Source organism: Cydia strobilella, chromosome 19 (genome assembly GCF_947568885.1).
Source record: "Cydia strobilella chromosome 19, ilCydStro3.1, whole genome shotgun sequence".
NCBI lineage: Eukaryota > Metazoa > Arthropoda > Insecta > Lepidoptera > Tortricidae > Cydia > Cydia strobilella.
In genome coordinates, this window is record NC_086059.1 from 6,006,970 (window position 1) to 6,022,782 (window position 15,813).

The following is a 15,813-nucleotide window of genomic DNA, read 5'->3' on the forward strand; positions in this document are numbered from 1 at the left end:
ATTTTAACTTAATTTATTATAAATATATGTTATTAATAACGTAATAATATACAAATATAAGCATAGAGTAATAAATTAATAAGCCTGCAGTATTTGAAATGTCCGTAATATGTACAATTCCGAAATACGGCTACTACGGATGTTGCGCCACAAAATCTCGTATGTCAAGGTGTTTCGGCTGAAAACGCCCTGGCAGACTTATATATTCCTGAATAGAAGGTTCATATCTACCGACTGGAATTGGTTTCATGCTGGTATCAGATGGGTTAATTTAGGGGTCCCGATGGTCACCTTTCAGAGCGTATGCCAAGCACTTCCGGCAGGAATCATACTGGCAGATTTCGCTTTTCTGTATCTACCAGTAAATTTCTAACTGATGCCATAGCTATTATTGCAGTATCAGATGGGTTAAATGACCCCCCCTTTTTCGCACCGGAAGTGGCTATCTTTTTTGTACTTTCGGCCAGTTCCGCCGTGGCAGACTATCAAATTCGGACTTAGCATCACTTTTATGGGAAACCATTGTGCATCTCATCGCGGTATCACGTTGGTTCGAAACTTTACTGCCGGCTCTTCTACCATAAAGTAAATTGAATACGCATTTCAGTAGGTACAGTCGCCATCAGATATATCGGAGCGGCCAATGTGGTCACAAATATCTGAACACGCACTCTAACGCCGTCACAATAGAGGCGTGTACAGATATTTGTGAGCGCCTTGGCCGCTCCGATATATCTGATGGCGACTGTACCTAACCCATAAAGAATGTACACGATGAAACCTGGCCACGCATGATGTGGTAAATCTTTGAAACAAATGTACATTTTCATAGAAATTGTAATATTAGTAATATACACCTTTAGTCAATTCAATTGGTTCTAATATTGTCTTCGGTTACCGCGATAGTTACTCATGAAATAAAACTATGAAAACGGATTATATCGCGTATATTGAATTTATAATACATCCTGACGTTTCGAACCCTTTACAGCGTTCGTGGTCAACGGGTGACTATATATACTATATACGCGATAAAAACTTTTGCTTTTTTATCGCGTATATATATATATATATCTTTACTTGAAGATAATTGTAGTGTATAACTAGCCTTATGAACCGATTTTGCATGTACAACCAGCCTTAAAGTTTGTAGTCTATGATTGTTCATTATTTTAGTATGTGGGTATTTTTGCACTTTGTAATTTTTCCTCAGTCACCCATTGACCACGAACGCTGTAAAGGGTTCGAAACGTCGGGATGTATTATAAATTCAATATACGCGATATAATCCGTTTTCATAGTTTTATTTCAATTGGTTCTATTCAAAAGAGGGGAAATTTTATAAAGAAAATTAATGCAATAGAAACGTCACGGGGCAAAAGCTCACCACATAAAATACCATTGCAGTTATTTATTTTGCCTTAATGCAATTCAATACCCAAGCTGTCATTTCCTGCCCATCTTAGTTGAGTCAGCAATGTTTTTAAATATGTATATTATCGTTCGTGTCAGACAAAGGATATGACATATGCCACTATCTGGTATGTTTCACAACCGTAACAGTAACCTCGTCGGTTCTAGCGAATACATTATGTACATTAGGAATTCGCAACAATAAAAAATATTGGAGTAAATCATATTTACAAATAGGTATGTTATATGCAAAATTGTAAAAAAAGCCAAGGCTTCTTATTGTCGAAACTAACATCGGAATCGTTGCTGCATTGAGAACACATAGAGTCATAAGCAATCGTTACTAAACGTATTAAATGAAAGTTTAACCATAAAAGGTCAATCAATTTAGTTAAGTACCTACCTACTGAACAAGTTTGGGAACAAATCAGATTATTTTATTAAATATTTTGATTTGTGTTTTTTAAGTAGTCACACTACTATATATAAATTTAAAACTGTAATAGATCCGGCCTTCACCACTGGAGGGCTTCGTCACTTTTTCTTTAATATATGACATCTATTACAGTTTTTACCTACCTACTGGTTAGGCAATTGCTAGTTGCTAGATTTATATCCTAATACCGTTACCGCCTAAGTTCTCAATAGGTTATAAAACTATGAGTCAGTGAAACTTAAAAAGAGCGCTGTATTTAAATTGGGATTGGGATTCAATCTATGGCTTTTGAACTGCTCTATCAGTCCTCGGCGTGTTGTTTAAAACCTGACGCCTAACACACAAAACCTAATGTTTTTTAGGTATTTGTTTACAGACTAGCCAAATTCCTAGGTTAGCCAGGAGCTATGTGAGCTACGTTGTTGGGAATGTTAGTTTTCGTGTTTAAAATCCATGTTTCCACAAATACTTCGTTTACAAAATACAACAGGGGAGGTGCTTCGAAACCACAACAAACATATATTGAGTAAAGACGCCATCAGATATTCCGTAGCGGCCAAGGTACTCACAAACATCTGAAAAGGGCATTAGAGTCCATGCTCACATATTTGAGAGCACTTCGCCCGCTCCAATATCTCTAATGGCGACTATACCTACTTAAACTAACGTAAACGGGCCGAGAAATAATTAACAAGGGCGTACCTGATGAAATTAACAAGTTAATGGTAAGGTCACTGCGAGAAAACGTGATGTTAGCAGATGGCGGGCAAAGTGAACGACCTTACGATCTCAAACGAAGTGCGGTGTATCTGAGTTATTTATTAGTAAGTAAAAATACCAGTAGCTAGCCAGCTAACCACTACATCCGACAGATGGTTATGTTCATTAGTGGTCTTACTAGTAAATTGGCCACGAATATTACATTTGATACGAGCTTTCATTGGATAACGGCTCTACTATTCATTAGGAAATCTACATGGAGAAGATTTTAGAGTTCCTTAGACCACTGACCGCCTTCTGTATCCACCATCAGACCGACTCGCGAGTACCAAAACATTGCATTATCACGACTAAAAATAAAAACAGCACGGCCGAAAATAATCTACCTGTTGGTAAAGTATCGGACAGAGGACAAAGTGAACGAACGACCTTCCAAAACCCAGACGAAACTGTGATAAATCAGATATAGTTATTTCTTTTAAACCGCCAATAGACACCGCATTAGGGGCATTTCACGTCAAGCGGGCAGCAAAAAAATTGTCAGGTTCTGGATTTTGTTCTTAGTTGGATTAATTGGACCTATATGTAAACAAAAAAATTTGGCATCATTACTTTTTTAATATATTGCTTCGTTAAAAATTTATACGCATTTAAAAAAACTACAAAAATTAAGGAACGGATTTTTTAAAAATTATTATTGCAATTCTTTCAATGGATTTAATAATAACTAAATAGTGATTATTTGAGAATATTAGTTGATTGCCTAGAAAATTTATAAAAATTTTTTTTTTATCTTTTTTTCATATAACAAATATTTGTATTAAATATCGTTTTTTTTTCAACTTCGCATTTTTTTATATTTTTTATTTTTACACAATAATGTAGCTTATGGTGTACTAATGTCCTATAATTTTTTTTATAATGGCATCTCGATTGGTTTTGAAGATTCATGAAGTAATTCGAAAGTACTAGTAGGTAGTTCTATGTGGCAGTTTTTAATGGCCAATTACGGGTTTTTTTACTTTTGCGTAACGGAATTAAAGCAATAAACAATATTTCATCGGTTAAGATGTATAAAAGCAAATCACGTATTATTCAATCGTGCCTTGTAGCGCTATCTCTGATCAACCATATCTTGGAACTGAAAACAAAACGTTTGTTTTAACAAAACGCTAGAGGTAACTTAATAACTATAGTTAGGTTTAGGCGGGGTATGTCACATGCTTAAGAGGTCACTTTCGAGTTAGGTCACGTTCTGAGGACGTCACTTTCTGTACGTCACATTCTGAGTTTGTCACATTCTGAGTTCGTCACATTCTGAGTACGTCACTTTCAGAGAACGCCACATTCTGAGGACGTCACTTTCTGAGAACGCCACTTCCAGTTCCAAGATATGGTTGATCACAGATAGCGCTACAACTACAAGGTACGATTGAATAAGACATGATTTGCTTTTATACATCTTAACCGATGAAATATTGTTTATTGCTTTAATTCCGTTACGCAAAAGTAAAAAAACCCGTAATTGGCCATTAAAGACTGCCACATAGAACTACCGCTCAGTACGGAGCGTCGCGCAGTACTTTCGAATTACTTCATGAATCTTCAAAACCAATCGAGATGCCACTATAAAAAAAATTATAGGACATTAGTACACCATAAGCTACATTATTGTGTAAAAATAAAAAAAATAAAAAAATGCGGTTGGAAAAAAAAAAGATATGTAATACTAACTTCCGGTTTGTTATATGAAAAAAAGATAAAAAAAACTTTTTTTATAAATTTTCAAGGAAATCAACTAATATTCTCAAATAATCACTATTTAGTTATTATTAAATCCATTGAAAGAATTGCAATAATAATTTTTAAAAAATCCTTTCCTCAAATTTTGTAGTTTTTTTAAATGCGTATAAATTTTTAACGAAGCAATATATTAAAAAAGTAATGATGCTAAATTTTTTAGTTCACATATAGGTCCAATTAATCCAACTATGAACAAAATCCAGAACCTGACAATTTTTTTGCTGCCCGCTTGACGTGAAATGCCCCTTAGTCAGATGCACGGGTCAGGTGCACCTAATAAAAAATGCATGTCAAAATGTAAGTTTAATGTAAGAAATTGCCAAAAGACCTTCCGGACCTCGGACGAAATTGTAAAATTGCCAAATGCCATTCTTCAGGTAAGCGCGTTATCAGATAAAAATAAAAACAACGCAAGGACGCGACAGAGAATATTTCACTAGTAAAAACCATTCGGCAAAAGTGGGCAGTCTCAGGCCGGCGCCACATCGATCGGCTGATTCACAGCGCGCAGTAAGAGCCTTATTCGACGATATTTCGATAGTCGACATCGTCAAAAATATGTTTACACATTAGCACTCTATACCATTGTATTACGGCGAAAGATGTGTAGATATCTTCAGCGTCGATCAGACATGTCCTGTTTCGCTACTGCGCGAATTTCCTGTGATTCATTTGAATATGGAGGTGCCAATTTCAGCCGGCTGTAGTGCCGGCCACATGCGTGGCAGGAGCGCCACTGTGCAGTCGGTGTATAACAAATGTGTTTTTTTTTTCTTTAAGATAACATATGAGTACAACAAGTGTCTGGATGCGGTGTGATTTATTTTTATCATGGAGCTGACACTATTTGTGATAACGTTCCTGTGGTCTTTAAAAAGTGAGTTGTCGTTGCTTTGAAAAATAAAATCATTGTATTTTTAATCAACAAATATTATGTGCTAAATCGAGGGGAAATGTATTCAAAACAAACATAATGTGCGCATTTTATTTTGTTATCAATGACCGCTAAAAAACCGGCTGAACTTGTTTAATTTGATAAAAAGTCTATTGAAATGTATCTCCATACGCAATGATTATATTCGGCTATTGAAAATTATTTGAAACATAAGTTTCTAGTATGAATATACTATATTATAGGTACCCTCGTATATCGTAATCGTCGGCGCCACAGAAGCTGTAAAAAAGCCCCACTCGAACGGCTAGGGGTAGGTATCTACCCTAGTGTTAAATAATTCACATACATATATATTTTTATTTTAATAAAAAGCAGGAATGTCTCATATGCTTCCATTGTATTAACAAAGTCTTAAGTAAATAAGAACTTTTAAACCTTATTGCAATCCGCAAAAGGTTCACAAAGTTGGTTCTGCGGTTCTTTTATACTCGCATAAAAATATGCTCAGCGCGTATGGCAAACGTTATCAACTTATCATTATCAGACGATTCCAATACGACACATGTGGCCGCCGTTAAGCATTGTCAGTAGGCGTTAATCAAGGCTGAGCCGTTCGAAAAAATACATTTAAATTCAATGCGGATTCCATGAGTCCTTAAATGGAATATATGTCCGGATTCTGATTGGATTAAGCGGTGACCCAGACAAACTAGCAAACTACGGTTTATAAACGAATGTGTGGTGAATGATATTAATTGAAGCGGATTTCTCGAAGACGGCTGGACCGAATTGGAAACTTCTTATTTTGTTTGAAAGGGTACTTAGCAATTAGTCCCACAGTCACCATGTCAAGATCCGATGATTGAATCGTCGAAATATTGAGGCAATTCTTAAAATATTGTTGGCACACCCAGAGTAATTTGGATAATTTTTATTTACTTAGTAATTCGAGCATTTATTCTCGGAACATTTTCAAATTGTTATAAAGCTGGTTCTTTTTATTTATTCATAATAAACTTAATTTGTATGTGTTTGTAAATTTACCAACTTCGAGATGCCTCAGCGTAAGATGCTCTTGTGCTTATCAAATCTTTCGAGTGTGGCGGCAATATCGACACGCTAGTGATAACTTCAATAACTTTTATGATTATTATAAACCTAATGTTTATATAAACTATTATCATAAATTCTTCATTCGTTATTATCTACTTGGCAGTTCCTAACTTTCCTGATTCATAAGATACCTACAAATTACTGAATTATTATAGTTATTAATGTTATTATGGATTGTTCGACTAATTATTATTTCCGGCGTTTATTATCAAACTATACTCGTTATCCAAATATACCCAAGGTTTGGCTCAGATTTTTATGCTACCTAAATATGTACTTATAACAAAAGATTTAGGTAATATTGGATTCAGTTGAATATATACAAAAATATACACTTAACTAGGTTTTATTTATTTATTCGTATTTAGTTCCAGTGAACGGAGTTTAGTTCTGCTTTTCGGAATGATAACAAATAACACGAATACCTAAACCAAAATTTATTGGAATACTAAAGAAATTAGTGATAAACAACCTTTTGTTTCGGAAACAAACAAATTAACATTTCGCTGTTAATTTGTGTCGATACAGAAGGCTTACCAACTGTTCTGAAACAGTTAACTATAGAAATAACTTCGGCAACGCACTTATTGACCCATTTAAGCCGCAAGGCTTTTTCGTTAGCTTGAATTTCCTCTTTGTACCCCGTTTTCTGTCAGTGTATGTATTTAATTAAAATGAAATAAAATTTGAGTTTCAAAAAATCAAACCCATGAACAGTCACTGTTATTAACAAGTCAAATAAATGTATTGATCCGGCCGCTGTTAGGTTTCGCAAGACATTTTAATATAGTTAGTCAATAATATGTCACTCCTACAACTGCGACGAATTTAATGACACCTCTGTAATCAAACTCGTCAAACGGTGTAAGGATGTAGGCCTAGGCAAGGAATTACACTTACATACTCATACTCATTTATTAATAATATTGTTACATATTACACGTCAAAAATTTAATTTAATTACATGAGATAGATTACATTATTTTAATTACATTTAATTACATGAAATAGATTACATTGTTTTAAGGTTTTGGGTTGTGTAGGTACAAATATGTCAATTAATTTTACAATTGTGAGCCTTATCATATTAATTAGTATTGTTACATTAAAATTATTTTTTGGATGTCAATTGAATTATAAATTGTAGAAGTCGTTCAGACTGTAAAAGGCATGGGAGAGGAGCCATTTCTTTAATTCACGCGCAAATGAGTTGGGCGATTCTATCGTGGTGATGACTTTTGGCAATTTGTTAAAAACTTTGGGGCCCATCACCTGCATGGTCTTGGAGGACTTAGTCAATCGGTAACATGCGGGAAGCAGGCGTTCTTTGCTTCCTAACCGGGTACGGGTGAGTTTGCTTGTATTAAATGTGTGTCTGTGTGTATGTACGTGTTAAGCGATGTTAAATATGTATTGTGATGGTAGTGTGAGAATGTTGTTATTTATAAAAAGTTGTTTTGCTGGTGATCCTGGACGAGACATAGATATTATTCTGACCGCTCGTTTTTGTAATACGATTAGATAGTTGGGTAATTATAGGGTAAAACATGCTTTTTACAAGACTAGTCACAGTATAGTTAAAAACAGCGTTGGTACGTACATTGAAATAGTCTCCATGAACCAAAATAAATAATTTTCGTTCATGGAGTCTATTTCAATCTAGTAAAAAAAGAAAGAAATAAGAATAAGAGCACATTACACGTTAATTACGTCTTACGCCATTGTAAGTTTAAGCAATTTTGAAACAATAAAAGTGTATTGTATGCAGATGCGACACAATTCGTCAGAACTCTACCAAGGTGAATCAAATATATTGTGATGATAAAATAACAATAACCAAAGTAGATAAATTTTTGGACTGTTGAACGATAACCCGGGGCCTAGCCTAGATGACAAGTGTTTGCGCTACGACAACGAAACGCTATCTGCCTCTCTATCGCACTAATATGGAAGAGTGGTAGAGACAGAAAGCGTTTCGTTGTCGTAGCGCAAACGATTGTCATCTTAGCTAGACCCCCAGAGAATCTAAGTCTCTTTGAAACAGTTCCTATTACATTTTAGAGGCGTTAGTAAAACACCCTACTAATTAATCATCACATCAATAAATACGGACTAACTAGATTTGGACGGCGGACCCACGAAAGGCTATAATTTTATTCAAACAAATTTCGTGCCATTCTTATGAAAAGACCTGCAGTTAGAAGTCGAAACGATGTCTTTGTTTAACCAAGGGCAGAAAATACTTTTGGCTGTACCGTAATTAATAAGAGTTAGGTCAGTCACCCCAAGTACGCAATAAAATGTTGCGCATGCCAAAAGGCGCATACTACTGAACAGAATTAGAACTCTGGATTACTTCGCATTATGAACTCGATGACGGCCTTTAAAAGGCGAAATTAGACGGAACCAACGTTGACGATGTGGTAGGTCTTGGTCTTGTTGATGACGCGTTGCGAATTTACATGTTAGGTTTAGGTATATACATACAATAAATAAGCGCTGGTGGCTTAGATAGCGTGACTTGCAATCCAGGTCGCGGATTCTAACCCCGGCTCGTACCAATGAGTTTTTCGGAATCTACGTACGAAATATCATTTGATATTTACCAGTCGCTTTAATTTGGGAGAAAGAAAACATCGTGAGGAAACCGGACTAATCCCAATAAGGCCTAGTTTACCCTTGGAGGTTGGAGGGTTGGATAGCAGTCGCTTTCATAAAAACTAGTGCCTACGCGATTAGTTGCCAAGCGGACCCCAGGCTCCCATGAGCCGTGGCAAAATGCCGGGACAACGCGAGGAAGATGTGTGATACATACAATAAATAGACGTACAGTATAACGTACAACCCTAATACCCGCGGTTTCTAGAGTATATTCGCTCGAATATGTATAAGAGCGATAGACACTTTTTTAAATTACGATATTCGCGATAGCCCCTAGGTATTACCTACTCAACCCAGGTTATATAAAATACGTTATTTTACAGTGTCTTCTGGCATCCGATGCTACAGCTGCGAGGTAGAGCACACCACAGCGTACAACAAGGCAGCCAAGACATTTGAAGCCACACAGACGTGCGACCACTTCAACGGCAGCGACGTCAATGCCATAGATTGCCCGGAGTCAACCATGTGCGTCAAGCGAGTGACTACGCAGGACATCGGGCCAGATCGTAAGAACATTTATAAATATTTGATAGAGTAATGTAGTTTGCTTCGTAAAACTAAAGAGACGCGACCCATAAGCAAGGCAACGTTGCAAAGATTGCAACGAGAACGACGTTAGACAGAGCCACGGAGTGGCCGGAGTAAACCATGTGTGTCAACACAGGACAGGGCCAGATGGTAAGGATATTAAGCTATCCGCGAAGCAGTAAAACCAAGTAAGCAAGACGTTTCAAGTACCTAATGCCGTCGTGCGAACATTCCAAGGCAGGGACGTCTACAGCTATCCAAGCGGGTGACCACACCAGGATATCGGGTCCGATCGTAAGGATATGCATTGACGCTTTAACGCGCACAAAATACACACGTGAGCTTAAGCTTTTTTAACGCTCATTGTTCTAACGAGATAAAAATAATATTGTATATATTATAGGATGAGATAAAAATGCAAAAATAGGGTTCAAATGTACATATTGTTGTTCTTGGTCTACGTTGCGTAAGAAAGGGTTAATTAACTTAACAGTCACGTTTTCTATCCGCTAAAGCGTAAAATCACGTAGATGTCTCAAAACAAGCCAACGTTGCGTAGAAATTATTCATTTTTTTCTTATTTTAGGTGATTACAATTTCTAACTTAGTATTGTAAGTTTTTTTTGTTACTAACATTATGTGACACGAATGCTGGTCTTAAATAAATCTTCGTTTTTTTCAGTTTCATCCAAAAGCGTCAGACGCGGCTGCGCCCCTCAAACCACAGAGGGCATGCAAGAAAAGGTCGGAAGGCATTGGAGGCCCGTGAACAAAATCTACGAAGTGTATGAAGAGGGTTGCATTGACGACCCGAGTAACGAGCACAAGCTTACTAAAACAATACTGTGTTACTGCAGGGGAGATCTGTGTAACAGTAGCGGGGAGTTACCTATATTACCCGCTACTTTACTGATAGCATTAGGAACAATGCTCCTATTTCGTCCGTGTACTTAAAATTGTGTTTATCACTTTATTTATTTTCTTATTTGGAGCACAATATTTTAGGTTATGTTATTTAGAATAAGGTGGATACAGTAGAATTCAGTAGATAGTGGAGGAACTCACAGCAATTTATCAGTGTTCAATTTGCTTAGGGAACAACTTGGTTACTACAATTTAGTTAAAAAACATTAGAATGTTATTTGCCGATTTCACGCACATGAACGAGGAGGTGCGTTTTCATGTTATTATTTTTTTTCCTAGCCTATTATGGCGTCCCACTGCTGGGCAAAGGCCTCTTGATCTCCACATCGTCAGGCGTCATCATCATCAGATCGCGATTTAGTGTTAGGTATAGTCAGCAGCCTAAGTTGGTAAGCGGGCGAGGTGTTCAAAATTACCTTGACACGCTCTTATTCTCTTAACAATAAAGTCGCGTCAAGATCATTTTGAACACCTCGCCCGCTTAGCAACTTCTGCTGCTGACTGTACTACAATGTTATTAATGCTAACACAAAAATGTAGATAAATTATAGGATACCCCTTATAAACTGGACAGTGGAGAATTGATAAAATAAAAAAAAAAAATATATATATATATATATATATATATATAGATTGACTAAGTCCCACGGTAACCCCAAGGACGCTTGTGTTATGGGTACTCAGACAACGATATATATAATATATAAATACATAGAAAACACCCATGACTCAAACATATCTGTGCTCATCACACAAATAAATGCACTTACCGGGATTCGAACCTAGGACCATCGGCTTCACAGGCAGGGTCACTACCCAATAGGCCAGACGGGTAGTCGAATTCTAGTATTTATTCAATATTCTAGATCTGTATTAAATACGGGTAAGAATATGGTGCCAGTAGTTTAACGTGTCATAAAATAAATAAGATATATATTCGTTCAAAGAATTTATGATGTGAGTATCGGTTAATGCGAGCTTAATGTGCTTTTAAACTTTTTATAGTAGAATAAATGACCGGGATATATATAGACCGTGATTACCTTTGGTATTGTAATATCTGGAGCTCATAAACAATACAAAAGATAATCACGGTCTATCCCGATCAATATAAGTCTAGTAAGGTTTTAAGTGTCTTAAATATTATTATTGGTCAACCGTATGAATTAACGTTGATTTTTAGGGTTCCGTACCCAAAGGGTAAAAACGGGACCCTATTATTAAGGCTCCGCTGTCCGTCTGTCTGTAACCAGGCTGTATCTCACGAAGCGTGTTGCCTCTATAGCAACAAATACTAAAAAGTACGGAACCCTCGGTGCGCGAGTCCGACTCGCACATGGCCGGTTTTTTATGTTTATTTTTATATTTATGTTAACAATATCCAATGTAAATAAACACATTAATAACAAAACAAAAATAATGTTAATGATAAGTTTTATACTGATATCCAAAATTAGGACGAATAGGTATGAAAAGTTATTATATAATTCAGGCGTATTTATGTTAAAATCCGGCGGACTGGTAATCAGTGGTCCCCTTAACCAGTTAACCCGGTTTAGTGGGATGGTGCAAGTGTAGTCCAAAAAAGTATAAGATTTATGAGATAACGCGGTAATCAAAACAAGTACAGTCGAAGGCAAAAATATCGATCCAGACAAGTGGCTCAAAAATATGTGAACACGACTTTATTGTCTAAGGTGTAAGAGCGTACACATATTCTTGAAACTTTGGGAATGTATATATATTTATGCCCTTGACTGTACACGCCCGTATCTGTCAGTTTACTATTTCTAATTTTGGATACCAGTTGTGATTATTTTAATACCTTGGTGTTCAGAGTAGTTGTATTATATTACTTATAATTTATGCATGAATTTAATAGACTTTAAGTCCTTGACTTCGTGCAAATCTAGATAATTACTAAATTATGTAAATAGGGTTGTAGAATGTATCTACATGCGTGATAGTTTTTGTACATACTAAGCTAAAGATATGCATCCCGTCGTGTGAGTGTGAGATGTATATTATTTATCTTTAGAAGACAGTTCTAAAAAATCACGTTCGACGCGACATCTATTGTCAAGTAGCAGTACTGGAAAATCCGCTACTTGGCGCTAGATGTCTACTACGAAAATAATAAGCGTTTTGGTAAGAAAACTGATGTATGGAGTGAGCATGCTTACTTGTTTTTCTATGGAACCACCACTGCCTGTATATGAGGATTGGTCATGTGACATTCCTACTATCGCATTTAATACTAACTGATAATTATAAAAAATATACCAAAGGCTAGTGTTGTAATATTAAATTGTGTAAGAATAACATCACTACACCTTTTAATTATAAATATTTTAAAAAATGATTATTTTTTAATTTTGTAGGATAAAAAAAATATGTCAGCTCAGCCAGTTATTATTATTAATCCACATTTTGGATGATGTTCACGTCATTTATTAATTTTACTTAATTATTACTTCAGTCAGCATACCCCTTAAAATATTTGTTTTGTTCCATACTAGTTTCAAGGTTTTGATCACGGCGACACCGTGTAGTGATACCTATAGAGTTTATTGTGTGTTATGCGAAGTTTTGAACCTCATTTTTGTTAAAGAATTGTCATTTAAGACTTATGTCAGTGGCAAATGCACTATTAGCACTAGTAGCAATACAACGTAAAATCCGGAGTACAAGCTTGGTAAATCAAAGTGTACTCACATTGGCGTGGTTCTCGACGAGACACAGGAACACGACGTCCTCCCGCAGCAGGCGGACGGCACCGTGCAGCGGCTGCGGCGTCTTGCTCTTCAGCATGCGGTATAGCAGGGCGGACGACATGTGCGCGAAGTCTTCGCCTGGGAAATTAATTGAAAACATTTACTCATTAAAAGAAAACTGTATTTATTTGGGAGCCTTCCTCTGTGCGCATGTTGGCTCTACATGACATAGCCCTTTGACCGCCAAATATGTCAACTGACGCGCACGGTTACAGCCCAAATCAACTTTCGCGCATTATGACTTTCTGACAATATTTACGATGACGCGCCGTACACGACAGGCCTGACGTTCAAAGAGATATACACTACAACAGCCGGGCTAGCACAGGAGTGACGCGACAGTATCTCGCCCGCGAGATAGACCCTCCCTCCCTCCCGCGCGTCCCTTTTTAATTAATACAGTTAGAAAAAAGCGGGTAGTCTGCGCGCCCCTCCTGTGCTTGGCCTACAGTTTGAAAGTTTATCTAAAGAAACATGATTTATGCCAACAGGCTTTATTTGATTCTCAATATATTAGTATGGTGTTGACATAATTTGTAGCAGCAAGAACTATTTACAGGGCCAAAGGAGAATATATAAGGATATGAATTAATGTTGTGTTTATTTTGTAACGGTGTTGTTGGAATTAGTAAAGTTCTAAACCAAATAAAATATTTGATCCACATATAAAAACAGGACCATGTTTCATAAAAACTGTTCTGAAGATAAAAAATTACCTGTGAGATCATCCCAATGAGCAGAAATAAGTCCAGAACAATGTTCTTTGAGAGCCAATGCCCCAATCTCATCAGCGGCAGAGTAGAACTTTACACATGTCCTGTAATAAAACAAGTATTATGATATTTATTCTGTCTCTTCTCTTTGTCTAGTCTTTTAAGGACTCTTCTATAAATCAAAACACTATAGCCTGACAATGTTAGGATTCCTAATATTTATTTATTTATTAACAATTAGTAGTTCCATTCGAATCTAAGTCAAAGCTAACCGACAAACACATGTTGGATATCGAGGTTTCAAATTCAATACAAAGTTGATGCCTTATTTTCTTGTTAATTACGTCTTGATTTTTATTAGTAGTTAAATCAACAACCATATTGCCTATTTAGCGTGATAACAACTAGTATGATCATTTGTGTGATTAGTACAAGTAGTATTCAATAATATTGTTCCTACAATTTGAGCAAATCAACTCAACTATGACATCTTTTTTTTTCATTTCATAGCAATTCAATATCCTTTACATATAATCTTCTAAGATGTTATAAATATAACAAACTGGTCAATTTAAGAATTCTCACCTGACTCCCACACTGGCAATAAGGGCCTGTTCACACTTTCCCACCAAACCATTAAGCTTGAAGTTGGCAGCAGACTTCATGAGCTGAAGTGCAAACATGTCTCCCCGAGTGAGGTCCACTACATCTGTGTAGAGCCATTTGAGCAGCGCTGCACCAACATCATCAGGGAGCACTGACCAATCTGAAAATGTATTATCATTGATGACACACAAATTAAAATACTCAAGTAACATTTTCATTATATTTATTTAATAGATTAGACAACAATGTACAATATAAAAGGTTTTTTTGATAGTTATAAACTATATTCTACAAATAACAACATGAAAATTAAAATGAATAAGCTTTCTAAATGTCCAATTAAACAAACTCACCCAACTCCTTCAGGTCTTTTAATGCTTCTTCATTCCAATCATCAGATCGGGCACACAAGACAAACTTATGACCTGGCATAGACTTGCTCTGTAACTTTATTTGTATGTCTGAATAGGTTTCTCTGCCGTAGAGTGTCGCTACGGTCATGAGCAGCCGCGCGACGAAACTCGTCTCGCTCAAGTCACCGGCCGATGCGGCCGCAAGTGTATACTTGCGCTCCACCTCTGCACAGTGACTCTGCAGCTTACTGTACTCCTCCTTCAGCAGCGCCAAGTGTTGCTGAAGCTTCGTCACCTCGCTGGACGCTGCGCAAACAAACATAGTCGCAGTTACAGTTAGTTGCTACACCGCCCACCATTGCAAAACAACTATCAAACTTCGACGCAGATGACTCTCGATTTTATTGAAAGCTACTCACCCATGACGAGGCTTTGTTGACGCTTATCACTGCAGGAAGCGTACTACACTTTTTACTATATTTCTTTATCAATATAAAAAAGATTAAACGCTAATTGGAAATTGACAATTTGACAATTGCCAAAGCAAAAAGTCAAATGTCAAAAACGCTATAATGTTAATCCATTTTACGTTCTTTGTTAAAGAAAACATGGTAAACAATACAAAATTGGTTTATAAATCACTAGAAGTGCCACAAAGCTATCGAAGTATATTAAATAAAACATCTTAAAAATAAAAACCATATAATTTTAAGATAAAATAAACAATATGCGTAGATTCCAAGTGGGTTTATTTAACTAATGAATCGTATTTTGCGCGTAATGGAAACATACTCTGTTCTTTTTTATTGCATATTAGGCCTGACACCCAGGTTTTTTATCCCGAAAATTAGATGTTAAACAAGTTTTACGA

The 15,813-nt window shown here is 36.4% G+C and overlaps 3 protein-coding genes across 4 annotated transcripts in view; 2 read left to right on the forward strand and 1 right to left on the reverse strand.

The window, feature by feature from the left end:
- LOC134750270 (rabankyrin-5) overlaps nt 1–15,479 on the reverse strand; it is a 61,341-nt gene extending 45,862 nt beyond the window's left edge. Inside the window, exons 1-5 of one of the 2 annotated variants that reach the window (XM_063685429.1) lie at nt 15,362–15,479; nt 14,943–15,248; nt 14,569–14,749; nt 13,987–14,087; nt 13,212–13,348 (exon numbers count right to left, since the gene is read on the reverse strand). In XM_063685429.1, coding sequence (XP_063541499.1) covers nt 13,212–13,348; nt 13,987–14,087; nt 14,569–14,749; nt 14,943–15,248; nt 15,362–15,365 — 729 coding nt within the window. In that variant the 5' untranslated portion in view covers nt 15,366–15,479. Of the gene's footprint in view, nt 1–13,211; nt 13,349–13,986; nt 14,088–14,568; nt 14,750–14,942; nt 15,265–15,361 lie in introns of those variants that run through there. The other variant, XM_063685428.1, reaches the window with a different exon arrangement.
- Nucleotides 1–15,813, forward strand: part of LOC134750274 (protein NipSnap) — a 111,889-nt gene that overhangs the window by 89,581 nt on the left and 6,495 nt on the right. The window lies entirely within an intron of this gene.
- LOC134750276 (uncharacterized) lies at nt 4,754–10,891 on the forward strand. Its single transcript, XM_063685437.1, has 3 exons — nt 4,754–5,249; nt 9,365–9,550; nt 10,255–10,891. The coding sequence occupies exons 1-3, from the start codon at nt 5,204–5,206 to the stop codon at nt 10,524–10,526; spliced, it is 504 nt and encodes a 167-aa protein (XP_063541507.1). The 5' UTR covers nt 4,754–5,203; the 3' UTR covers nt 10,527–10,891.

Coding starts and splice junctions, on each gene's coding strand:
- LOC134750276 (XM_063685437.1), top strand. CDS start 5,204: ATGGAGCTGACACTATTTGTGATAACGTTCCTGTGGTCTTTAAAAA. Junction 5,250..9,364: donor GTTCCTGTGGTCTTTAAAAA/GTGAGTTGTCGT, acceptor GTTATTTTACAG/TGTCTTCTGGCATCCGATGC. Junction 9,551..10,254: donor GCAGGACATCGGGCCAGATC/GTAAGAACATTT, acceptor CGTTTTTTTCAG/TTTCATCCAAAAGCGTCAGA.